Source organism: Delphinapterus leucas, chromosome 15 (assembly GCF_059928025.1).
Source record: "Delphinapterus leucas isolate spDelLeu-1000000601 "Yukka" chromosome 15, BTC_Dleu_Yukka2, whole genome shotgun sequence".
Taxonomy (NCBI): Eukaryota; Metazoa; Chordata; class Mammalia; order Artiodactyla; family Monodontidae; genus Delphinapterus; species Delphinapterus leucas.
The window spans coordinates 34,862,526-34,888,262 of NC_143143.1; the positions used below are offsets into that span (position 1 = coordinate 34,862,526).

At 45.4% G+C, this 25,737-nt stretch overlaps 1 protein-coding gene across 5 annotated transcripts in view; it reads left to right on the plus strand.

The window, feature by feature from the left end:
• Positions 1 to 25,737, plus strand: part of ADCY9 (adenylate cyclase 9) — a 181,933-nt gene that overhangs the window by 39,727 nt on the left and 116,469 nt on the right. For 2 of the 5 annotated variants that reach the window (XM_022594743.3, XM_089896238.1), the window contains 2 exons: positions 1,939 to 2,093; positions 6,665 to 8,400. In XM_022594743.3, coding sequence (XP_022450451.2) covers positions 6,708 to 8,400 — 1,693 coding nt within the window. In that variant the 5' untranslated portion in view covers positions 1,939 to 2,093; positions 6,665 to 6,707. Of the gene's footprint in view, positions 1 to 295; positions 2,094 to 5,834; positions 6,463 to 6,664; positions 8,401 to 25,737 lie in introns of those variants that run through there. The other 3 variants (XM_030763626.2, XM_022594741.3, XM_022594740.3) reach the window with 3 other exon arrangements.

The following is a 25,737-nucleotide window of genomic DNA, read 5'->3' on the forward strand; positions in this document are numbered from 1 at the left end:
TGCCAGCCCTGTTCCCCGATTCTTGGATGACAGACCGCCTGGCCTTGGTTTTGTTGCCTGCCTGCCGGAGGCCTGGCCCATCCTAGGGTTGTGGCCGGAGCAGCTACCACTGCAAGAACAGGGTGACACTGCAGGCCGACCTGCCTCCTTCCTGTAGTGGGCTGAATAGTGTCCCCCCAGCTCCAGACCCCTGGTCCCTGTGAATGTGACCTTCTTTGGAAAAGGGGTCTTTGTAGATGTCATTAACTTGAAATCATGAGATCCTCTTGGGTTGTCTGGGTGGGCCTTAAATTCAATGACAGTTGTCCTTATAAGAGTGAGACAGAGGGAGATTGGAGATCCCGAGACAGAGGGGCCACTTGAGGATGGAGGCAGAGACTGGAGCCATGCAGCCCCCACCCCAAGGAACTCCGGGAGCCCCCAGAAGCTGGGAGAGGCAAGGAAGGGTCCTCCTCCAGAGCTTCCGGAGGGAGCACAGCCCTGCTGACACCTTGATCTTGGACTTCTTGCCTCCAGAGCTGTGAGAGAATTAAATTTCTATTGTCTTAAGCCACCAAATTTGTGGTAATTTGTTATAGCAGCCCCAGGACACCAGTACCTCACCCAGTCATGGGTGTGGGTCAGGGAAGCAAGACCAGCCCTGGTCTGGCCTGGGAGCTTGATCCCCTCCAGCCTGCTGCCCGGCCACACAGTACCCTGTATGTACCTGGGACCAAACACAGATGAGCAGATTGGGACAGGATGGAACTGGAGTAAACTGAATGCCACTGATTTAGAAGGTGGCATTCGGGGACTCATCTGAGTTCAGATCCTTCCTGGAGTGTTTGTTGGCTAAACATTTTTTTCCCCAAAGGATGGGTAAGAATTGAATGAGGTAATAAATGGAAAATGCCAGACACAGAGCAAGCGATAGTAATAGTACTTACTACTATCAGGGTGGAGCCGAGAGAATGGTGGGCCTGGGAATCTAGACCCCCTTCTGCACTGGAAACACTCTGGACCTTCAGGACCTACCCCCTGTCTCGGTACCTGTCTCTGTGCCACGGGCCAGTGTGTCCTGTCCCCCTGCCGCCCAGCACTACCATGAGAATCAAAGGAAGGAGTATAGGCACAAATTTCTTGCAAACCATAGAGTATTTCATAAACCCAAGATGCTTGCATTATGATTTACACTGTGTTTATCTGTGTCCTGATGCACCTATACCCTATGTCTTTGAACGTGCCTCTGTGTAACTCAAGAAGGGAGGAAAAGGTGGTTTCCAAGCTTTTAATGTTTCCAGGATTTAAAATGTGCTTAAAGGGCTTCCCTGGTGGTGCCGTGGTTGAGAGTCCGCCTGCCGATGCAGGGGACACGGGTTCGGGCCCCGGTCTGGGAAGATCCCACATGCCGTGGAGCGGCTGGGCCCGTGAGCCATGGTCGCTGAGCCTGTGTGTCCGGAGCCTGTGCTCCGCAACGGGAGAGGCCACAACAGTGAGAGGGCCGCGTACCGCAAAAAAAAAAAAAAAAAAGTATTGGGGAGCTCAACTATTTCACATAAATCTTTTTTGTTTTTTTAAATATTTATTTATTTGGCTACACCGGATCTTAGTTGCCCCATGCAGGATCTTTTAGTTTTGGCATGCCAACTCTTAGTTGCGGCGTGTGGGATCTAGTTTCCCGACCAGGGATTGAACCCAGGTCCCCTGCATTGGGAGTGCGGAGTCTTAGCCACTGGACCACCAGGAAAGTCCCCCACATACATCTTATCTCTTTTAATTCCCACATGCATTCGTTCAATAAGGTGTTATTGGGCTATGTACCAGGAACAGCAGGATTTAGAATCTATATACACGACTAGATTGAAGACTCCTGGATTATAGAGGAGTCTGCAAGGGATTTTGGTTATCTTCTCTAATCGATCTTCTTTTGTTTTGACCGGAAATCTGATCTTCTGCCAGCGTGAAGGCAGCTGCCCAAGACTTGTCACCAGCCAACAGGATGGAGGAAGTCAATGGTGAAAAACAATGTGGGTAGATTCCTACAAACTCACCCTCATCAGTTGAAAGAAGAAAGGACTCAAAGCTTGTAATCAAAGCCTGGGACACATGAGCAGGTAAGAGAGGGGAATCCCTTCTACCAGTGGGTGGTTCTCCAAGAGGGTTGCCCACCTGACAACCAAAAATAATGTGGTGCTCCATCCATACGGAGCCAGTCACGGTTGTCACCCTGGTGACTTCTAACAGCTCAGAGCAGAGGTCCTCACTGATCAGGTGATCATGCGTGGGAGGGCGGGCGAGGATGACAGGATGGGGCCAGCAAGGCTTTCTGAAAGCTCTTGTAGTTTGTATGGACGCATTCTGATTCACGTTGTGTCCGGGTGGAAGTTCTACACATATCACAGATGGAGAGAAAACCCTGGCAGATCTAGTGGCAACCCGGGTTGGATGGTTGGAGAAAGCATCTTCCCTGTACGTTCAGGGTATCAGGCACCTTTATGCTGGGGGTGGAGAAGAAGGGACCCAGGACCCTCCAGCAACTACCCTCCAGGTCTGGGGGAGAATGAGAATGTAGTTACCTCCTTTGTAGAACTCTCTGTCACATGTAATCTGTCACCAAGCTTAATTAATTTCATTGTCTTTTTCTTTCTTTCTTCTCCCCCTCCCCCTCCTCCCCCTTCTTCCTCTTCTTTTTACCATTATAACAATATTTTATTAGTAATCATCAAATACAGTGTTCAGATTTCCCTGGTTCTCTCATAAAATCTTTTCTAAAATTAAATAATTAATTAATTTATTTTTGGCTGCGTGGGGTCTTCGTTGCTGCGCGCGGGCTTTTCTCTAGTTGTGGCAAGCAGTGCGCAGGCTTCGTTGCGGTGCGCAGGCCTCTCATTGCGGTGGCTTCTCTTGTTGCGAAGCATGGGCTCTAGAGTGCAGGCTCAGTAGTTGTGGCGCATGGGCTTAGCTACTCCACAGCATGTGGGATCTTTCCGGACCAGGGCTCGAACCCGTGTCCACTGCATTGGCAGCTGGATTCTTAACCACTGCACCACCAGGGAAGCCCTCATAAAATCTTATACAGTTGATTGGTTTGAATCAAGATCTCGTTACCTCAATAAAAAATAAACCAAAAAAAAAAAAAAAAAGGAGACATAAGAGCTACCTCAACCAATTACAATACACAGGCCTCATTTGGATCTTGATTCTATTTTCTTAACCCATCCCCTTCCCTTGGCATCTTTCCCAGCTACTACAAGCCCCTTAAAGGCAGAGATGGTGTATCATCGTACACCCAGGACCTAACCCACAGTGCCAGGCACATCGTCCTCAATCCCAAGGGTTTATGGAATGACTCACGCCCTGACCTGGAGATTGAGGACATTCAACAGCAGGGAATGCTGCCTAACTGCTTGCAGAAGACATACAAAAGAGAAGGAGGGAGGTGGGTATGATCATTCCCTGTGTCTAAAAATCTAGCATGACTAATTGATTTATAATGTCAAAGTCACCAGAAATGGTGGGAGGACTGAAATGATTTGCAGAGGGGAGGAAAAGCACAGATAGGCAATCTTTCAGATTACTGAAGGAGATGAGGAATGGGGAGCTCGCAGGTGTACAGTTAGCACTGTCTCCAAGGGCTGCCTGTCCAGCTGGGTTGGTCAACAGAGGAGTCAGGGCCACCTGGAAGCTCACAGAGGGTGGTGCCTGGGCCGCTCAGAGCTTCATGGCTGCAGGAGTCTGATCAGGTTTTGAATCTGAACTCTGTCCCTAGCCCATTGTCTGACTTTGGACATGTCACTCTCCAACCCCAGTTTCACATCTCTAAAATAGGGACAATGATATCTACCTCAGAGGGTTGTGGTAAGGACCAAAAAGGTCACAAGTGAAAGCGTCCAGTGGTTTCTGGCACATTCACTCAATGTAAGTTTCCTATTCTTGTCTCACTGACTGGCTTGTGCCGTGCACTCTGCTCTTCTGAACCTCAAATTTCTTCATCTGCAAAAATGGAATATGTGAGTGTGCCTGGCACATAGTTGAAGCTCAATAAAGGTTTATTTTTAACTCTTTATGATGTTTATTTTGAAACAATTTTAAAGTTGCAAAAAGTACTAGAGAGTTCCCCTATACCATACACCCAAGCTTCCCCTAATGTTAACATCGTGCCTAATCATATCAATAGTACAATGATCCAAACCAGGAAATTAACACCTCACAACTCAACGCCATTAACTAAACTCCAGAAATTATTCAAGTTTCCCCAAGATGGCCTTTTCTGTTCCAGGTTCCAAATCAGGATCCAGAGTTGTTGTATCCTTTAGTTTTCTGTGACTTGTGACAGTTTCTCAGTCTTTTACTTGTCTTTCATAACCTTGACACTTTGGATGGGTACTGGTAAATAACTTGGAAAAACACTTCTCAACTTGGGTTCATCTGATGTTTTCTCATGATTAGATGGAGGTTATGCACTTTTTGCAGAAAAACCATGGCAAAGACACTGTGTTACTTTTTGGTTTTCTTTTTTCCTTATTGTGGTAAAATACACAACATAAAATTTACCATTTGAACCATTTTAAAGTGTACAGTTCAGTGGCATTCAGTACTTTCACAGTGTTGTGTGACCACCACCATCTAGTTGGGGTACATTTCCATCACCCGCCAAAGAAGCCCCTCACCCACTAGCACTGCCTCCTCATTCCCATTACCCCCACTCCCTGGCAATCACTAATTTGCTTTCTGTCTCTATGGCTTTGCCTATTCTGGACATTTCATATATATGGAATCATACAATATGCAGTCTTTCCTGACTGGCTTTTTTCACTTAGCATCATGTTTTCAAGGTTCACCTGGGTTGCAACATGAATCAGCACACCACTCCTTTTTATGGCTGAATAGTATTCCATGCTGTAGACAAGCCACATTTTATTGATACTTTATTTTCTAATTCAACAGTGAAACCTGGCGAGGCAAGGAGGGCGCAGACCTCCATGACTGGCAGGAGGTACCGTGAAGTGTGTGGGGAGAAGGGTCAGGACTGGTGCCCTGGGGAGCAGAGGACTGTACTTCACGTTGCAGACAATGCTCGAGAGGCCACTGTCACACTGCCGCGGGAGTAGCAGACTCCTTTGAAAACCTCATTTGTGGAAAGGGAAAAACGGCTGTTCAGGAGGAGGGGGAGACGACCCAAGGATGGGAAGGGAAACTCTCCCTGGGGCTGGAGGAGTTGCTTCTCAGTGTCACCAACTTTCTAGGGCCAACCACGCGCCCTGGAGGCCCGCCAGGCCGGGCCAGCAGAGGCTGGGGCTTGGATTGCACTGCGGTGGTCGCCCCAAACGCGCTCAGGGAGGGCCTAGGGCCCCGGGTGACACTTGCTCATTGCTTATGAAGAAAGGGGACCCTCCCTTTAGGCACATGCAATAGTTGCAAACTTTCATTTATAAACAAGGTGTGCCGAGCAGGAGGGCAAACATTTTCATATCCCAAACGTCACACCCCAGTTGCTCCTTAACTAGCAGATGCCCTTAGGTTTCCCGGAGCGGGTCTGGGGGGTGTCGAGCCTCAGGGAACGGTAGCCTCTCAACGTGCCCGCAGTCCCGCAGCCCGACCAGTGCTTGCAGCCCGCGGCCTGGACGCAGCGCGGCCTCGGGCGGAGGGCGGCGCCTCAGCGCGCGGCCCGCCCCCGTCCCGCAGCCCTGCTGTCCCGGCGCGCGCACTGTGCGCGTACCCGGACCCGGCGGCGGCGTGCGCGGGCCGCGCGTGCGCGCTGTGGCGGGGCGAGGGGCGGCGCGGGCGCGAGTCTGTCAGTGACAGCGGGAGGGGGAGAGGGAGGGGGCTGGAGATGGTGGCGGTGGCGTCGGCGGCGGCTCTTCCGACATGAGGCAGCGGCATCGCGGGGCTCGGCTGCGGCTGCGGCCGCGGCGGCATCTCTAGCTCGGGAGGCCGCCCCAGGCGTGGGCGGGCGGGCGTCCCGGGAGCGGGCTCTGCGGCAGCGCCGCGGACGGGCCGCCGGCTGAGGGGCCCGCGCCCGCCGCGCCCTGCGCTCGGCGCCCGGCGGCTCCGGGGCGCGGGGTTGGCCCCGGAGGCCGGGAGGGGCGGCGCGGCCGGGTCAGGCCCCGCTAGACGAGCCGCGCCAACGGGGACGGCCGCAGCGCCGGGGGATCCGCAAACTTGCGCCGGGCCTCGCAGCCCGCCCGCAGCCAGCGGAGCAGCAGAGCGCGAGGGCGCCGGGCGCGGGGCGGGGGCGGGGGTCCGGCCGCCGGCCTTGAAGCGGCCGAGGCGCCGCTCTGTGCGCAGCATGAGGGGCCCGCGGCCGCCGCCGGGAGAACTGTGTTTGCGAAAGCGGCCCGCGGCGTGAGAGGGCTCGGCTGGACTTTCTCTCCGGAGCCGGCGGCGGAGCAGGCGAGTGCGCGCGTAGGAAACGCACCGCGGGCTCGGGCGGCGCTGGACGGGCGCGGGGGCGACCGCCGCTCGGACCCCCGTGTGTTCCAGGTCCGGCCCCGGTGGCTGCGGTTGGCCTCGAGGGGGGACGGTGGAGTGGCGCTCAGACATTACCCGGTTGCTGTGAGCAGACGGTGCCTTTCCCAGTAGACCGCCGGGGCCCCCACTTAGGAAACCGGTAGAGCTCGTGGCCTTCAGGTGTGCGTACCTGCAGGAACAGATGCCAGTGTAACTCTGGTTGTCTCGCTGATAGGTTCCGGTGACCCCGGCCGGGAGGCTTCCGAGCGCTCAGCAACATGGCTTCCCCGCCCCACCAGCAGCTGCTGCAGCACCACAGCACCGAGGTGAGTTGTGACTCCAGCGGAGACAGCAACAGTGTGAGGGTCAAAATCAACCCCAAGCAGCTGTCCTCCAACAGCCACCCGAAATACTGCAAGTACAGCATCTCCTCCAGCTGTAGCAGCTCCGGGGACTCAGGGGGCGTCCCCCGGAGAATGGGCGCCGGAGGCCGCCTGCGCAGGAAAAAGAAGCTGCCTCAGCTGTTCGAGAGGGCCTCCAGCCGGTGGTGGGACCCCAAATTCGACTCCATGAACCTGGAGGAGGCTTGCATGGAGCGCTGCTTCCCGCAGACCCAGCGCCGCTTCCGGTATGCGCTCTTCTACATTGGCTTCGCCTGCCTTCTCTGGAGCATCTATTTTGGGGTCCACATGAGATCCAGACTGACTGTCATGGTAGCCCCTGCTCTGTGCTTCCTCGTGGTGTGTGTGGGCTTTTTTCTGTTTACCTTCACCAAGCTGTACGCCCGGCATTACGTGTGGACCTCGCTGGTTCTTACCCTCCTGGTGTTCGCCCTGACTCTGGCTTCCCAGTTTCAGGTTTTGACGCCCTTCTCAGGACGAGTTGACAGCTTCAATCATACTCGGGCAGCCAGGCCCACAGACACTTGCTTATCTCAAGTGGGGAGCTTTTCCATGTGCATTGAAGTGCTCTTTTTGCTCTACACCGTCATGCACTTACCTTTGTACTTGAGCTTGATTTTGGGAGTGGCCTATTCTGTTCTTTTTGAGACCTTTGGCTATCATTTCCAAGACAAAGCCTGCTTCCCCTCACCTGGAGCAGAGGCCCTGCACTGGGAGCTGCTGAGCCGAGCCTTGCTGCACGTCTGCATTCACGCCATTGGGATCCACCTGTTCATCATGTCCCAGGTGAGATCCAGAAGCACCTTCCTCAAGGTGGGCCAGTCAATTATGCATGGAAAGGATCTGGAAGTCGAAAAAGCCCTGAAAGAGAGGATGATTCATTCTGTGATGCCAAGAATCATAGCTGATGACTTGATGAAGCAGGGGGACGAGGAGAGCGAGAATTCTGTCAAAAGGCATGCCACCTCCAGCCCCAAGAACAGGAAGAAAAAGTCTTCCATACAGAAAGCCCCTATTGCCTTCCGCCCGTTCAAAATGCAGCAGATCGAAGAAGTCAGTATTTTATTCGCAGATATCGTGGGCTTCACCAAGATGAGTGCCAATAAGTCCGCCCATGCCCTGGTGGGGCTCCTCAATGATCTGTTCGGCCGCTTCGACCGGTTGTGCGAGGAGACCAAGTGTGAGAAAATCAGCACTCTGGGAGACTGCTACTATTGTGTGGCCGGGTGTCCCGAGCCTCGGGCCGACCATGCCTACTGCTGCATTGAAATGGGCTTGGGCATGATAAGGGCTATCGAGCAGTTCTGCCAAGAGAAGAAAGAGATGGTGAACATGCGCGTTGGGGTTCACACGGGGACTGTCTTGTGCGGCATCTTGGGCATGAGGAGGTTTAAATTCGACGTGTGGTCCAATGATGTGAACTTGGCCAATCTCATGGAGCAGCTGGGAGTGGCTGGCAAGGTTCACATTTCCGAGGCCACCGCAAAATACCTAGATGACCGGTACGAAATGGAAGATGGGAAGGTTACTGAACGCCTCGGCCAGAACGTTGTTGCTGACCAGTTGAAAGGTATGTGCATTTCTTTGCCTTGTCATCTCCTTTCCCAATCCCATTTGTGTTGGAAAAACAAAACAGTCTTTTTCCACTGTCAGCATCTGGAGGCAGATCAGTTGTTCTCGGACATCTTATCATGGGGGCATCTCAGGACCAGTGGGACTTTTCCCCCAGTGAGTGAGGTATCACAGATCTGTTCACACCCTGACAGTGCTGACATAGATGACACCTTTTTTTGAAGGAAGGAGAACTTTGACAATATGTATCCTGCCAGTCGGCTGTTAATGTTTCTGAGATTCTGGGGCAGGTCTGATGAGTGTAAGGGGATTGGAGCCTTTCAGTGGTCAAAACTTTGAAACACCATAAGAAATTGCCTTTGTGATCCATTTGGTCACCCTGAAGCCCCATCAAAACGTTTTTCTATGCCTTTTTCCAAAAATGTGAAGAATAAAACTTTTCTCCTCCCTGGGCCTCACTTTGCTGGGATAAGGAAGTCGGCTCAGCCCTGCAAGACCCTTGAGAATTAGATGAAATTATGTACCCCTAAGTGCACACTGCCTTTTGCCTAGATGTCTTTTTAAAAAATGTTTGCATTTTCAGCTTTCATTTATTTAACAATGCTTTCTTATCATGGTATTTGTCTTACCTTATAGACTGCAGCACTTTAGAATATTGAACTTCTCAGACCACCAGGTGATTTGAAAGTTTAGACCCCCTCCCCCAACCCCTCAGATGTGTCCCTGTCTTAAGCTCCTTACTGCTATTCTTTGTGTTTTCACTGAGCTGCTTCTTTTATTTTATTTTTCTTTTATTTTCACTTAGGGCAAAAATCTTTGAGGTCTGGGAAATGATGTATAAGTAAGTGGGATCAAAAGTAAGAATTCTAAATAACATCCTCTCCCATCCTTTTTAAAAATTGTCCTTATATTTTACTAAAGTCTTCTGGATTGAGGGGAACATCTATTTTGGGAGTATGTAGAGAAAATAACATTAATTTTTAAAAAGCCAACATTTGTAAAGCTGTATTGTGTTTTGTGGTGCCCCCACGTTGCATAATTACACAGTGAAAAGCCCCAGGGAATGGAATCCTCAGAAGAAGAAGTAACAGCTTAAATCAGAGACAGGAGAAGTAATAGTGTAAATCAGCCCTGGTAAGTGATTGAGTTTGAGGGCCTGGGTAAATTGTCAGCCTTGACACAGTCCCGTGTGCTCAGTTGATATTTTCTTTCTCTGCTTGTGATCGGAGTTCCATGTCATTTACTTATCTGTTATCTGGCGAGGGTGCTTTATTCTTATCCTAATTTTTCTTTATTCTGTTAATTTTGCCAACAGTTGAAGAATTTGTGGGTAGAGTAGAAATATATTTTCACCTCATAGTTCTCTCTGCCTCAAGAGCTTGCAAGGCTACATTGATGAGGTCAGAAACTATACTTTGTAGTTCGCTTAAGAGATTCTGCTGTGACAAGTGTCTTCCTTTGCAGGAGGGTGTCTCTTGCTCTGGAGTCTGGAGGTGCCAGTGGAGTGGGGTGCGGATGTAATCCCTGCTTGACATTTTGGCACCTTTGGGATCTGAGTGTCTCAGGCTCTGTCCTCAGGGGTTGTGGGACAGATTCCAGAGAATGGAGCAGCGCTGTACTACATTAGATTAAGTATGACAATGATAGCAGTTTTGTAAGTGGTGCTTTGAACAGTGTATTACTTGAATTTCAAAAATAAAAACAGATGTAATCATTAAGTATGTCTGGAAATTGCCAGGTCTTTGATTCTTTGGCAATACCCATTTTTGTTAATTTATGTGTAATTTTATTTTCAACTTATAGATCAAAGGTCTCAAAGACACTGACCAAAGAAAAAAAAAGAAAAGCCAGAATGAGTTTGTTGATTTTTAAGAAAAACTCACATAGTGTAAATTTCGTAAATTAACTTTTTCTTTAAATTTGTGTACACTGTATATTTATAAGGAAAAGTTTTAGCACTGGATGGGATACGGGGAAGGATAGAGGGCTTAGCTTAACCAGTGATTTTTTGGTATGATATTCTCTCCTTTAACAGTTTCCCTGAGACCATGATTTTTGCTTTATTCAGCACATTTTGAAAACCTCTGGACGGGACCCCAGTAATAGAGGATGTCTACACAACTTCCTGACCTTTTTTGAAACTGCACAGTTCAATTTTCCTGACATTGTACAAATCTGCTCAGTTGAGATGATAGCATAGTTTGTAGAAGACCCTTTTCATACAGAGGGCTAAGGTTATATACATAAGATTCCTTTTAGCCCATCTTTGGGTTTGTGGCAGATATTTTTCTCTACGCAGTGTTGGCACTTTTGTTCTTTTGTCCCCTTTTCTCATCTTGGGGTTAAAAATAACCAGTAGAGGATTCTGTAGAAATGAATATCCATTGAATAAACTGGGGATTCCAGCACTTAGCCTGGCAGTGTGAAAGGAAGCTGCCGCTCTGTAATTTGTCTGAACAGGCTTTGTGGGAAGTGGACTTTCATCATTTCTGCACATTCACTCACCCCGAGAACATCTTTGTTGTGCTCTCACGGCGCCTGGCCCCATAGACGCACAGGTGGAGTCGTGATGGTTTGTGACTTGGGGGAGCTCGAGGGTATAAACATCGTCGAGTCCAGAGATGGGAATACAGTAGAGAGGTGCACGCACCTGGGGGGTCTTGAGGTCGAGCAGTGGCTTTCCAGTGGATAAAAGAAGGACATTCGGTGCAGAGGAGGAAGCGTGGGCAAAGGCTTGGGGTTACGTTTCTTGGTGGACTGGGCAGTTTAAGTAGTTCATCAGGACAAGGAAGACTGCGATTACCTGGGAAGGAGTTTGGATTCCATCCTGTAGGTAATGGGTAGCCACTGATGGGCTTTGAGCAGGAAGCTTAGGTGATCTGATTTGCAATTTGAGAAAGTTTACTCTTTCAGTTCTAGGGAATGTGAGTTGGTGATTAGTGAGCTGTTTCAGTAAATCCCAGGCAGAGGCAATAGTGGCTTAGACCAAGGTAACAACAGTGGTAGTGGAGATGAGGGGATAGATGTGAGCAGCAGTAAGATCAGCTGGATTGAATATATAACCGTATTTAAACAGGTGACAGGGGCAGGCAAGGGGCTTGATTCTTTGAACCGGAAATGGCTTTTCAAGTTTCTGGAATTGACATGGGGACAGTTTGACATCAGGCATGGGTGAGAGGCCTTTGAAGTTTCTGTGGTGTGAATGGAAAATGCAGAATCAAGTTGTAGAATATGAAATAGGCCAGGAGCCCCTGGCTTGTCCATTCATTCATTCAACAGATAATTTATTTTGTTTTGGGCACATTTCTAGGTGCTGGGGATATAGCAGTGAACAAAACACCAAAATTTCTGCCCTCGTGGTGATTCTGTTCTAACAGGATGATCAGACAATAAACAAGTAAAAGATAAAGTTTGTGTGTGAAATTTTAGAGAGGGCGCCCAATCACTTAGAGAGAAGGTTGAAAGAATTTTCAGCACAGGACTAGGATTTTGGAAATGATCCAGAAAGTGAGGGGCAATTATTATTAAAGATTAGGAAGAAATAGTCTGATTTGGGTGATGGGAAGAAGGGTCCTTTCACACAATTTGGGACATACCACCGGGCCCATGAGGGTACTGGCTGTTCCGTTCTGTCTTGGGCCACAAGCAAAAAGGTGAGGAGTGTTGTCTAGAACTGTTAGTTTTTCCTTTCATAGGTAGAGAGTCACAAAGAAAGTGAAACTGTCAGAAAATACAGTCATCTTTTCTCTTAAATACTAGGAAGATAAAACGAAGGTGCACAGTCATTCCAAATCGACACCAACACTCATGTATTTGTAGAAGGGAATGTCGAGGCTATTGCATTGTTAGGTGCAGAAACAAAACAAGACTTCCCCCCCCAAACCAAGCTTTTAGCTCGGGGAAAGATCTGTTGATGTGCATTGGTAGAGATGGTTACCCACTGGCCACCTCAGTGACCGAGCCCTTCACCATGTGCTGATGGGTGGCACTTGGAAGAGTCCCTGTCTAGCCCCTGTTTGGGGCCACTCCTCAAACTGACAGTGGACAGACATACTTGGCGCTTCAGCTTTTGCCAGCAGCTGTCCCAAACAGGAAGTCTGGGCTCCCTGGTTCCCTGCCAGCTACAGCTAGGAGCCCTGGCTACACACTAGTTTAGGGTGCAGTTTGCTTGCTCAAATGCACCCCTGGCTTCAACTGGTAGCTTGGATAGCTTGTAACCCTTGCCACGGTAGTGCTTGCCCACAGCTGACCACTTGGTGTCTGCTCTTAAGTCATGTTGAAGAGAAACTCCCTGCTCACCTGCGTCCTTGCACAGACTCGCTTGTGCACGTCGAAACAGCCTCTCGAGTAGCAAGGGGCAGAGATAGGATGAAGCAGAAAATTTGGCTTGACATCTGGGATCGGAGACGACAAACAGCTGTGGAGTCGGTGCTCAGGCAGCCCCCGATGACCGTTTATTCAGGCTCCTTCAGACCAAATTATGTGGCTTCCAGAGGAGCACACAGCTGTTAATTCTTTTTTTTTTTTAATATTTATTTATTGATTGATGGATGGATGGATGGCTGTGCGCGGGCTTTCTCTTAGTTGCGGTGAGCGGGGGCTACTCTTCGTTGCGGTGCGCGCTTCTCCTTGTGGTGGCTTCTCTTGTTGCGGAGCATGGGCTCCAGGTGCGCGGGCTTCAGTAGTTGTGGCTCAGGGGCTCTAGAGCGCAGGCTTAGTACTGTGGCGCACAGGCTTAGTGCACCCGTGCTCCGCGGCATGTGGGATCTTCCCGGACCTGGGCTCGAATCCGTGTCCCCTGCCTTGGCAGGTGGATTCTTAACCACTGCGCCACCAGGGAGGTACACCCCCGCCCCAAGCTGTTAATTCTGAGGACCAGCTTTTGAGTAGAATTAGCCTTTGGCAAAGAAAGTTAAGGGAATGGTTCCCTGAATTTCAGGTGGAATGAAGGGGGGAGGATAATCTTTTCAGGTAGAATAACTAAGAGGGAAAAATTAAAAAGAAGCAAATAGAATAAGTAAAGAAATTTCAGGGTTCTCATCTACTAGCCAGCCTTCAAATAATAATTGTGTTTCTACTTACTGGTTAGTGTCGCCTGTGTACTTTGCTGTGGAATAATAATCTTGAAAAGAACACAGTGAATTTTCTATCGTGTGTGCACATGAGCTTAAATTTTCGTCTCTCTGTTGATTGGTGACTTAATTGGTATTTCTGTTTGGATTTCGATATTGTGAGAGTATAGTCATTCCACATACACACATAATAAATATTTACCATGTTAGCCATTTAGCCATTTTTAAGCCTGTCAGCTGGATTTTCTTAACTGCTTTGGCCTTCAGTCTGTTGCACTATGTTGAAGAATGTGTGGAAAATCTGGCTCTCAGAGATATATAATTGGAAAGTGGAGGAGCATTTTGATAGCTGTTTTAGACAATTGTGGATGTTTTTCTTTGATACTGTACCAACATCCAAGAAGTGTTAGTTTCTTAAGGGTTAGTTGCGATATGGAATCTGAAATCCTACTAATCAGTTTTTTCATCTGCTATCAAAACCCCGTTGGATTTTTTTTTTTTTTTTTTTTTGCGGTACGCGGGCCTCTCACTGTTGTGGCCTCTCCCGTTGCGGAGCACAGGCTCCAGACGCGTAGGCTCAGCGGCCATGGCTCACGGGCCCAGCCGCTCCGCGGCATGTGGGATCTTCCCGGACCGGGGCACGAACCCGTGTCCCCTGCATCGGCAGGTGGACTCTCAACCACTGTGCCACCAGGGAAGCCCCCATTGGATTTTTAAATGAACCTTTCCCCGGGTGTGATTTTCTAACGTCATGAATTGGTCATTTGGAAAATTATGGTTTCTTGAGTTATGCAGATCTTCCAAATGTTGACAGAAGCAAAGTCTTTAAATATAGGGACGATGTCAGCTTCACAGTGGCAGATAAAAGCTTTCCAAAATTCTGGTTTTCACTTGAAAGTTTGAGTTTCATCCTTGGCAACAAATACTGTCAGTTGTTTTCCTTGAAGCGACAGACTCATTTCATTCATTTTTCAGGAACAGTCTGCCAGATACTCAAGTCTGAGTGACCATAGTCTGTCTGTGGGTCAAGTATAAACGATGTTCCATCAAAAAAGCAGCTAGTTCAGCTTGCAGCCCAAACAGGTGTGCAGATGCTTTTGGTGACAACCAATCACGTCAGTGCTCTGGGCGGTGCTGTTCCCATGTCATCCCACAGAACATTAAAGAGACACGTACTCAAGATTTAACACAATTATTCGATTTTACTGCTTCATCAGAGGACATTCTTAAGTGCAAATGACCGTTTTTTCCTTCTGCAAGTGTGTGGTGGGACAGAGCTCACTGATGACTAGCACAGTTTAGTCAGGCACCAGCAGTCTTAACCACCTTTGCTTTTGTACCATCAAGGCCAATGTCAACACTGAGAAAGGCAAATAATGTCTTAGTGTTATTATGAAAATAGTTTTGATCTCACAGATGCCCTGTAGAAGTCTTAGGGACCCATGGGGGTCTGCACACCGCACTTTCAGAACTGCTTCCCTAAATGGTAAGATAGGAAAATGAGGGTTTTGTACCTATTCCCCAAACACATATTCTCATGTAGATGGGACAGTTCACACTGGAATTAGGATAGACGTGTGACATTTATTGTGGAAGTAGCAAGTGACTTCAGTTCATACATTTACTTTTTCTCAAAAAAATCCTTTGTGATTCTGCCAGATCTCTGCTGCTGGTGTTGAGGGGTCAGGATGAAGACTGTCAACTTTGTTTTTTGATTTATTTTTGCCGGGCTCCCCCTTTGGCAGAATAGTATAGCGGTCCTGTGCGTGGGTTTTGGTTTCCCATACATTTGGATTCATTTCTCATTTCTGAACTGTGGAACCTTGGGCAAGCTAGGAATGATAGCGCCTCCGTCAGAGGACTGTTGGGAGACTCAAACGAGATGATTATTCAAGTAAAGCACTTATTAGCATAGTGACTTGATTGCAACAGGCGTTCAATAAATAATAACCAACTCTTCTGCCTGGGGAGTCACGTTTTGTACTGCACTCAAGGGTGTTTCTTTTTTCCGGCACTCTGGTGCACATCTTGCATAACTGGGTACTGAAACCCAGAACACACCAGGGACTGTGATTGTGTCAGTTTCTCGAATGAAAAAGGGCAAGTGTCCAAAATACAGAACACCAATAACTTGCCCTAGTTAAACTGTAGCTGCCAGGTTTGGTAGCTTCTTTACTGAAAAACTCTAGGGAGTTTAGGCAGTATTGTTCTTGGGCTGCTTCTGGTCCCCAGAGCTTAGAGGTACTTAAGATGATGTGACCCTTGATAGTTGAGAAATTATGGGAAAATCTTTAGCTTTGGGACTATGGAGATATTGGACGACGTTTACACCAGAGTAGTTAGTTATTCAGCTCTACTGTATTCTGCTGTAAACTCATTTATTTATTAAATAAGTATCAAGTGAGTTTCTACTATTTGTGAGGCCTGGACTAGGTTCTGGAGATAGAGCTCTGTGCCCTCTTAGACCCTACAGCCTAGAAGGGAAAGTAGACATTAATCAAATAATCACCTAAACAAATGCTCTATACAAAAAGGGCTGGAGATAGGGAGACTTACTATCTCCATTTTATAGGTGAGGGAACTGAAGCACAGAGAGGTTAAGTAACTTGCAATGGTCACACAGCTAGAAGAAGCTACTAAGTGGTGGAGCCAATATTTAATCCCAAAGGACTGTATTAGAAAACATTGGTCCCCGCTTCATAGAATTGTTTTAAGGATTAAAAGAGAAAATAATATTAAGTACTTAGAAAAGTACTCGGCACATAGTAACTCTCCGTAGAGATTAGATTCACCAAATAGCGTTACTGAAAGTGGGGACAGTTTTCTTAGTAGCAGCAACAACAGAAAAAAAACTATACCTTTCTTCGTTCAGCTCTTTCCTGTTCAATGTTTTCAGGCACGTTGTTATCTCAGCCATTGTGAAATCTTAGGATCTTGGGGACTGTGTATGTTGAGAAGTTTGTGTACTATTTCCTTGATTCTTTCCCGTTATCCACCAGTTTTCAGGCTGAGTTGGTTTCTTAACTTCTTGTGAAGGTGACCAGTGGCTTTTTTCAAGAATCAATATAAACTCTTGGATTTTAGCTTCTTTGGTGTATTTCACTCCATTACAGATATCATTTTTTTTTTTTTTTTGATGCTCAGATTGTCCTATCTTGGGCCCTGAGAACCCTTTCCAGTTGGCCCCTGAATCCTTTTCATACAAACTGGCAGTGTTTGTACTCATCGAGTAACATTTTTATGAAGTAGAGAAATTATAGGCATTAAAATCTCATTAATTCTGTCTGGTAGGTTTGTTTAGCGAGACTGAGGTAAGGTTTACCCTCTTTTTTGAAAAGAAAATTAACAGTATATGCATGTTTGTATGAAGAAAGAGCACTGCTGAACAAATGGTTTGTGCTTTTTCAAGCTCCTCAGAAGCTTTAATTTACATTCTTACAGTTGACAATTATAGAGCAATGCAGCATATCTGTCTCTGGTATCTTCCCACTAATGCCTGTTGAGGGACAGGTGCCTGTGAATGTTGGTAAATAAGGATAAAGAACAATAAAATGAAAGAAATCCTAGACCAAAATGTAGATCACTTGTTTGCAGACTGAAGTGTGCCCCCAGCCTGTCGAGCCCCATCCCCCAGGACAGCTGTGAAGGGTTCCAGGAGGCCCAACTTCAGGAATCCCCTTCACAGGAACATTGTTCTGAATAGTGATTCCTGGAATGACTGCCCTGCCACTCTCCTTTCTGTCTTGTATAATGTGCATTTGACTTACTTATTTTGTTTCTGATCTGTCTCCACCCCACTGGAATGTGTCTTGAGAGCAGGAATGTGTCTTGAGAGCAGGAATGTTTGCACATTTTATTTACTGCTGTATTCCTAGTGCCAGAAACATAGCTGGCATATAGCAGATGCTCAATATTTGTGACATGAATGAATGAATGAAGAGTAACCACAACCCAGACATTTACATGGAACAAACCAGAAAGGAGAGGGAAGGCAACAACTGGTTTTCCAGGAATAGTTGAGTGGTTAATTAAATAGCGGCTACTGGTAGGATCATTAAAGAACTTAGGGAAGGAGAGGGGAGAGTGCCCGGGAGTGTGAAATGGGCCCATGGGTGTGGGACAGTGGGCAGTCCCGGGCTCCCGGGCTCCTGAGTTCTTCGGGGAAGGCCGCCAGGCAGGAACTCAGAGGATTGAAAACCCAGGTGTTTATTTAGGGTTCAGGAAATATGGGGTTGAATGGCTTAGTTTACGCAATCATTTTTAAGCTTTTTAAAACGGAGATTTCAGGAAGTATATTTATCTTTAATAATGCTGTAGCTCCTTACAATTCCTATTTGATTATAATTTATGCACATGGAAAGCCAGCATACCCTTTTTTTGGCAAAGCTCCAGCATAATCTTTGTGCATAATTTCCAGGATTTTTATGTAATGCTATTAAATTCTGTTCATTTTTTTTCCTCCCAAAGAAAAATGTGCTACTGAAATCAGCTTTTAGATATTTATATTTGTGTTTGAATTGTATGGGAAATATTAACTTTGGTTTTTTACCACGTAGTTTGTAGAGAGGAAGAAACCCACATGCAGGTGATTTATATTCTTGTTTATGGATATCAACATACAATATCCCGTTAAGACTTTGACATTTTAAGTGAAAGAGACAATTGCGCATTGATTTAGTTCTGCCCTATTAAGTGTTAACCTCTCAAGTGTGGATTATACTGCATTCTGTAACTTCATAAACGAGTTCTTTTCCCCATGAGAAATGCTTCTTGTGGTCATTAATGTTAATTTTTGTTTTGTGAATGAGCTGTCTAAAACCAGGGAAGGGTGATGTTCTGAAAGAAAAGTACTTTTATAGAATTATTGTTTGAAAAAATAAATTTGTTCAGTAGATTAGCTTTTCATCTTGAGATGTTTTCTCCACTAACTAGTTAAACACTTTCGGGAAAATAATTTAATCTCTCTGTCTCAGTTTCTTCCTGTTTGTAAAACGTAAAGTTTGAACTAGATGCGCTTTAAATCCCCCACCCTTCTCTAAGAATAGCTGAGCTTCTGTGACTGGAACATAGTACGCGTTCTTCATATGAAAAACTGGTTTCTTCTTCATTCATTTGTTTAAACTGTGAACCCTTATTTAGATAAATTTAGCATATGGAAACTCAGATTTACCTAACTGCTAAATTGCGGGGCTTGGTGAAATTCTTAATGTTCTAAAGGATTCTTTACTTCCTTTAAATATAAGTAAATAAGATGGAGTTATAGAAGTATAATTTACACATTTTTAAAATCACATTTGTTATATAAAGCCAGGGTATCGTTAGAGGAAACCCATTTTATTTTGAAAGTTTGAGAACTACTTTTGAAATGGCTTGGAGAAAATGTGAAGTGATTAAATTAAAAAAATGTGCTTCAGTTTCTGTTTGAACATTACTTTGGAGAGAGATTGGAAGGTTAGTTGCCAGTAAGATGAATTTCACTTGTGTTGGCAAGTTTTTCACTGGCAGGACAGAGCAAATACTGGATTAATAATGTTCTTACCGATTATTCTGTTAATAAAAGACTCACTTGCTCCTGACGGTGAGTTCCTGGATCTGCTGACTGTATAGTTAGTATGCCAGGGTCCTATGTATTTACTGTGTAGTTAGTGTGACTTTAGTAGCCCCCAAATTAATACACCTGGAAAGTGTCTAGCTTAGGCCTCTTAATTAGAAATTAGAGGTCACCAAATGATAAAAGGAAACCCTTGGATTTAATTATAAAGGATTTATAAAAGAAATTGAATGGTTTTCTTATCCTTTCTTACAAATAGGGAAGCATAGCAAAGCAGCTCATGGAAAGTAATATAATATTTTCTGTGATTTGCATGGCTGGTGAAACAAAGTGAAAAGGAAAAACACTCTACTTTGTTCTGAAAGACAGCGTTGACTCTGGGTACATATGTCATCTGACCTGAGAGAGAATTTCACCTCAACAAAGGCCCAACTTGTGAAACTGTAGCTTCCCTTAGAGAAACTGTTATTCACAGCCCGTTGGAGTCATATGTTTTCTACCAGCTAAGGCGACTGACTCAGTGTGTCAGTAATTGCAGGAGGTTAAAAACTTTTGGAACGCCATGCAAACAAAACATTTCAAAGGATTCTTCTGGTCTCTAACACACATTTCATAGTGACTTTCTCAGCTGGAATAACTTAATTAACTCTGTGTTCTTTCTGGCTCCTGAAAGAAATTGTGATTTATGAACACTTTCAGAGCTGATGATTCTAAGATAACAACTTTGTCCCTCTGCCATTTGAAGTTCAAATGCAAATGTTTGCTTTCATAGCTCTAGTCATGATGTTACTTTATTTAGTAGCTATTAAATTTCCAATTCCATATACTCCCCTGGAGGTGTTCCAGTTTGCACTAAGGTTTCTGTTTCTTTCAACAACATTGGTTATGGTGTGTGGAACTTTCCTGAACAAGGAATATGAACAAGGTTCTTAGAGTGGCTGATTTTAAGCTTTTCTTTTTAAAATAACAGCTCTTTTTGACATATAATTCACATACTGTACCATTTAAAGTATGCAATTCAGTGATTTTTAGTATATTGACAGATGTGTGCACATCACCATAATCAATCTTAGAACATTTTTATCACCCCCAAATGAACCTCTGTAGCCATTAGCACTCACTTCCCATTTCCACCTAAACCTCCCAGGCCCTGGCAACCACTAATCTACTTTCTGTCTCTGTGGATTTGCCTATTCTGGACGTTTCATACACATGAAATCATGCAATATGCAGCCTTTTGTGTCTGATTTCTTTCACTGAGCATATTGTTTTCAAGGTTACCTGTGTTGTAGCCTGTATCAGTACTTCATCCCTTTATTTGGTTGCATAATATTCCATTGTATGGATAGATCACATTTTGTTTATCCATTCATCAGTTGATGGAAAAGTGATTCTTTTTTCGAAATCAACAAACTGATCGTTTGAAAATAAATTGAAATGATAAAAAATCTTTTATTATTTAATAATATAACTTGACTAAAATATGGCTATTTCATTTTCACTAGTGTTTAGAAGTTTTCCTGAGAGACATGATTAAATGAGATTTAATACTGAATTGTAGTTTCACATAATCAGTTTAGTATTTTTTTTTAACAGCTGTTCTCTTTTCTAAGCTTGATCCATGTTGACTAAATATTAAACTCTCTGATCCCCTTCCTTTCTCCCAGCCAGTTCCTGAATAGACAGCTTTAGGAGTAGCATGTGGTTGACTTTGAAACCAGCCTCATTTGATATGTTGTTAGATATAAATATCAAATATAGTATTAATAAGTCTTTCTGGATTTGTCAAGTTTTCTGAAGAGCTCAGGATTTCCCCCTTTAGTCAATCAGATGTTTTCCTGATTAAGCAGTTTAAACATTTGGTTTTGTGTTTCTGAAATGTATAAAACACTTTTTACCTTCATAAAAATGAAATATGCCAAATAAAATTTAATTTTCTTGTTGACTCAGTTATTTTTATTGCTTGTTATTTGGCTTTTATTGATATAGCAATTTGACTATAAAAATCGGACTTTTTGCTTTATTTTAAATAAACCAAGATTATTGTTTTTCCAGTTCTTATGTTTTTAAATACTTTTTCTGCTTGCTGTCTTGCTGTCAGCTTATGTAGCTATCAGTGTATGCTTTCCTATAACAGGTTTGCTCCTGGTTTTCACTTTACTCCATAAAAAAACCCCCAAAGAACCAAGCTCATTAACCTTGCAGATATAGTTTCATTAAAGAGACTAAGAGTTCCGTCTTTGTGCAAGTTTTTGGTTGTCAGCTATGTTCTGAATAAGTTGCTAGGTACTGAGTTCAGATGAGTAAGATGTTATGACAGTTATTTTTATTATATTTTTAAGGGGGAGGAGAAAGGGAAATTTGAATCAAATCTGTGTCTTAGTAAATGTAGCATGTTTTCCACAAGACTGAAGTAGGTTTCTTTTGAGTGTGTAGAGATAGAAAATGGGGATTATAGATTCTATAACTAATGATGAACTAATTAGAATTCATTAACAATTCATTCTATAACTCGTTGTATTATAAAGCTAAAATGTGAACGTTAAATTTGGGAAGTATTGATTGTTGTTGAAATTTACCAGAATTTTGGGAAAGTACTTTGCAGACTTCCCCAAGAACGATCTGGTAAGAATAGCTGATTGTATAGGAAGTGTGTGCGTTGGGCATCCTCTAATACCCTGCCAAGGAAGGAGAGGCCTTGTTTCTTCCTCTTTGGTTTAAGCTGAAGGTGTGCATGGGTTTGCAGCCCCCAAATTTAGTCGTGCAGCCTTTAGTATGGTGCTAATCTGTGGTTGCTATTTGTTTTAGGAAGGTCTGTTCTTCCTGAAGGGCCTGGCCAGGTGCCAGGCGCCCAGTGCAGGCCCAGGTGACTCTGAAGTTACCTGATCTGTGCTCGCTCCTCATGCTGCAGGTTACATTCCTGTGTCTGTCAAGCCTATGGAGGCTTCGGCCTTCTGGTTTAGTAAGACTGTTCTCTGAGGTTAAAAATTAAGGTAGATTCAATTCTTAAGAGGATGGGTTGTCAATGTCTTAATTGTCTAGTATTTAACATGTTAGTAAACGCCATGTGTGCATCATTTTTCTCTTTAGGAAAGCGTGTCGCTTAACCTGAGGGGTTCTGGTTCTGATCAAATGGGATGGGGCACGTAAGAGTGCCTGGTGCGTGGTGGGTGTTTAGCGGATGTTGGTTTTCAGTCTGCCCCCTCCCCCCAACCTGTTTCTTAAGTGTTGAAACCCATGCAATGGATGGTACCCGCCCTCCCCAGCAGCTGTGAGAAAGCGGGGGTGGGGGGGCACAGCGGGAGTGGGCGCTCCAGTGTCAGGTCCCCACCACTGAGAGTCAAGGAGGGAGTCAGATGCAGGCTTCCCTCCTATACAGACAACTCACCTTTCGTCTTTGGTGCTCACTTGCCCTTTGCATGTGCTTCTCCCCCTGCCGTGAGCTCCAGGCACAGGGGGATCGGGATGGGGATTGTGATAAGGGAGACTGTAAAACCAGATACATGAGAAGCTGGACACAGTGTTTCACAGCACTGGGGCTGTGCAGAAAAATAGAGCAGGGTGAGGACGTAGTCACTGCTGTTCGTGATTTTGTGTCTGGTGGAAGGAAGGTGCATTCATCTCTCTGAAGAGATGTTAATAAATTTTATGGCTGATTTATGACTGTGAACGCAGCACTTGAATTCCCGCTTCCCCCCTTTTACAGATAAAGAAAAATGTATTTTCATGTGTCAGGTTCTCAGTTCATACTTCTCCACGGGGCATCCTGAGCTGCTCGCCCAGCGCCTGGGATCAGGGGTCAACATTTCTTAATGATAGTCTCTGTAAGACTGTCATGGAAAGTCCTTGGGTAGGGACTTAGGATTGATCTGAACCTGACTGGCTCCCAGTCTAAACTACAGGCCTGGTGATGCTGCCCTAATTGCTTTTATAAACTGACGCTGGGCTTCTCCTACCACATGGAGAACTTTTTAAGGGCTCTGCTCTGCCACCCACCTCCTTGCTGTAATCCAACACTTTCCTGATGTTCTGTTCACTTTTTAAAAAATTGATGTGAAATTCACATTACATAAAATTAACCATTTTAAAGTTACCAATTCATTGGCATTTAGTACATTCACAGTGTTGTACAACCTCTAATTCCAGCACATTTTCATGGCCCCAGATGAAAACCCCATATCTGTTAAGCTGTCTCTCCCCATTCCTCCTTCTTCCCAGCACCTGACAATCACTAATCTACTCTCTGTCTCCATGCATTTGCCTACGCTGGATATTTCGTGTGAATAGATCATATGGGACCTTTTGTGTCTGGCTTCTTTCACTTAGCATAATATTTTCAAGGTTCATCCATGTTGTAGCATGTATTGGAACTTCATTTCTTTTTATGGCTGAATACTACTCCATTGTGTGGATGGACCACATTTTGTTTATCCATTCGTCTGCTCATGGATATTTAAGCTATTTCCACCTTTTGACTATTGTGAATAGTGCTGCTGTGAACCTTCTTTTTTTTTTTTTTTTTTTGAATACATGTTTTCAGTTGTTTGGGGTATATGCCTAGGAGTGGAATTGCTGGGTCATAGAGTAACTCTATATTTAACTTTTGGACAAACCTCTGCCACTTTTTAAAATGAGAAACTTGTAAGAAGGACCCTGTTATTAGTCACATCTGGCAATCAGATGTTTCAGCAAATGTCCTCTCAGTTGAGAGCCAAGCTGATAATAGGTAGCTATGAATGATGTATCCTGATTGAAATAATGACTTTGTTCCCTGTAAGTTGGAGTGGTATTACGATTAGGAAAAGAACTATCATGTAAATATAACATGTTTAGAGACCTTTTCTTTTTGATAAACATATGGGTTTTGGCTGTCCCCTCTGGGCTGGCATTGGATTTGGCAACTTTGGAATTGTATGTTAGATAAACAGTTGTTATCTAGGGCAAGCTTTAAAAAAGTGCTATTTAAATATTGACAAAAAAAAAAAAAAAGCCCCGAGCAGCTCTAGGAACTTTCTTGTTCAAATGAATCCAAACTGTCTAAATACAGTGTGGTAAAATTAGGCTTCCCCTCTGGTTTCCGTGGGGCTAGTGAGCCGGGGGCCTCCCGTGCCGTCCGGACACTCTCCACTTGTTAACTGTCCTTCGAGCACAGGGATGTGGGATACTATCCATGGCTAGCAGTGTTCCCACGGTGCGACCTTAATATAGAACGTTTTTCTAAAAAAACATTGGCTACCGACAGCGCTCAGCTCCCAAACAAGGTCATTGGTTCATAGTTCATTTTTATTTGTTTTTATGTAGTTAAAACAAGAAAGAGTATGTGAACATGTCAGTGATATTAAGTGTCAGTACTGTTCAGGGTAGAAGAGGAGAAAAGTGAGTCTCTAATCAGAAAACTACTCTTCCTCCTTTGGGGCAAAGGAAGAGGCAGGGTCCCTCTGTGGCGACGAAGATGATGGTGGAGGCCGTGTGCTGAGAAGGTAGAGTGGGTGGGATGCTCCAGTGCCACCTCAGCCCCCACTCTGGGGAGTGGTGTCGCCCGCCGCCCCCCAAGGTGTTTATTGGTCCCCCTGAGAAGTTGCCCTTGTGGGCAGCTTGGAACGCCCTGTAGGGCGGCTGGGTTACGATGCCCACGAGTGGATGAGCCCACACTGTGAGGCAGCCCTCGGGCCCACGGGGTTGCAGCAGATGTCATTTGCCTTCTGCTAGGATATTCTTCGAGCCTGTGGGCGGGGAGGTAAAGCTGCAGGTAAGTGGGGGCACCTCCTCCAGGGCACAGAGGGAGTGTGTAGCCTGTGTCAGGATCCCGCCAGGGAGGAACCATCCTTGAAAGCGCTTGTTACTCTGCTGCTGGGCTACATTTTGCTTTTTCTTTTTTAAGCCACATTTGTTCACATTCATTCATTAAACAAAGTTTTTGAGGGCCTGGTAGGGATTGAGGATACGAGGACGAATAAACCGTGGTCCTTGTCTCAAAACTCCCCCAGACTACACCCATTGTGCTGGTGGGTTGTGAGGTGGAGCCCCCTGCCGGGGCGGGAGCAGCCTGGCGGCTCCTCAGAAGGTCAAACAGCGTTACCATGTGACCCAGCAGTCCACTCCAGGTGTGCACCCAGAAAACCAGAAAACGTTATTCATCGTAACAGCCGCAAGGTGGAAACAATCCAGATGTCCATCCAGTGCTGAACAGATAAACAAAATGTGGTCTGTCGTTAGATGGAATACTGTTCAGCCATAAAAAGGAATGAAGCACTGACACACACTACCATGTGGATGAAGCTCCCAAACATCCTGCTCAGTGAAAGAAGCCAGACACAAAAGGCTGCATATTAAAGGATTTCAAGTGTCCAGAACAGGCAAATCCATAGAAACAGAAAATAAATTAGTGGTTGCCTCAGGCTGGGGGAATTGAAGGGAAAAGGAGGGTGACTGCTTATGGGTATGGGGTTTCTTTTTGAGGCAGTGAAAATGTTCTGAAATTGATTGTGGTGATGGTTGTACAACTCTGTGAATATACTAAATATCACTGAATTGTATACTATAAATGGATGAATTGTATGGTATGTGAATCGTATCTCAAAAAAGCTGTTATAAAAAACACAGAAACCTCGAAGACTAACATTAACTAACACTGACAATTAATTGGAATGTATCGTAGTTCAAGGCAGTGCGATTGGAGATTGAGATTTCGTAGTTTGTCTCTGCAGGGCAG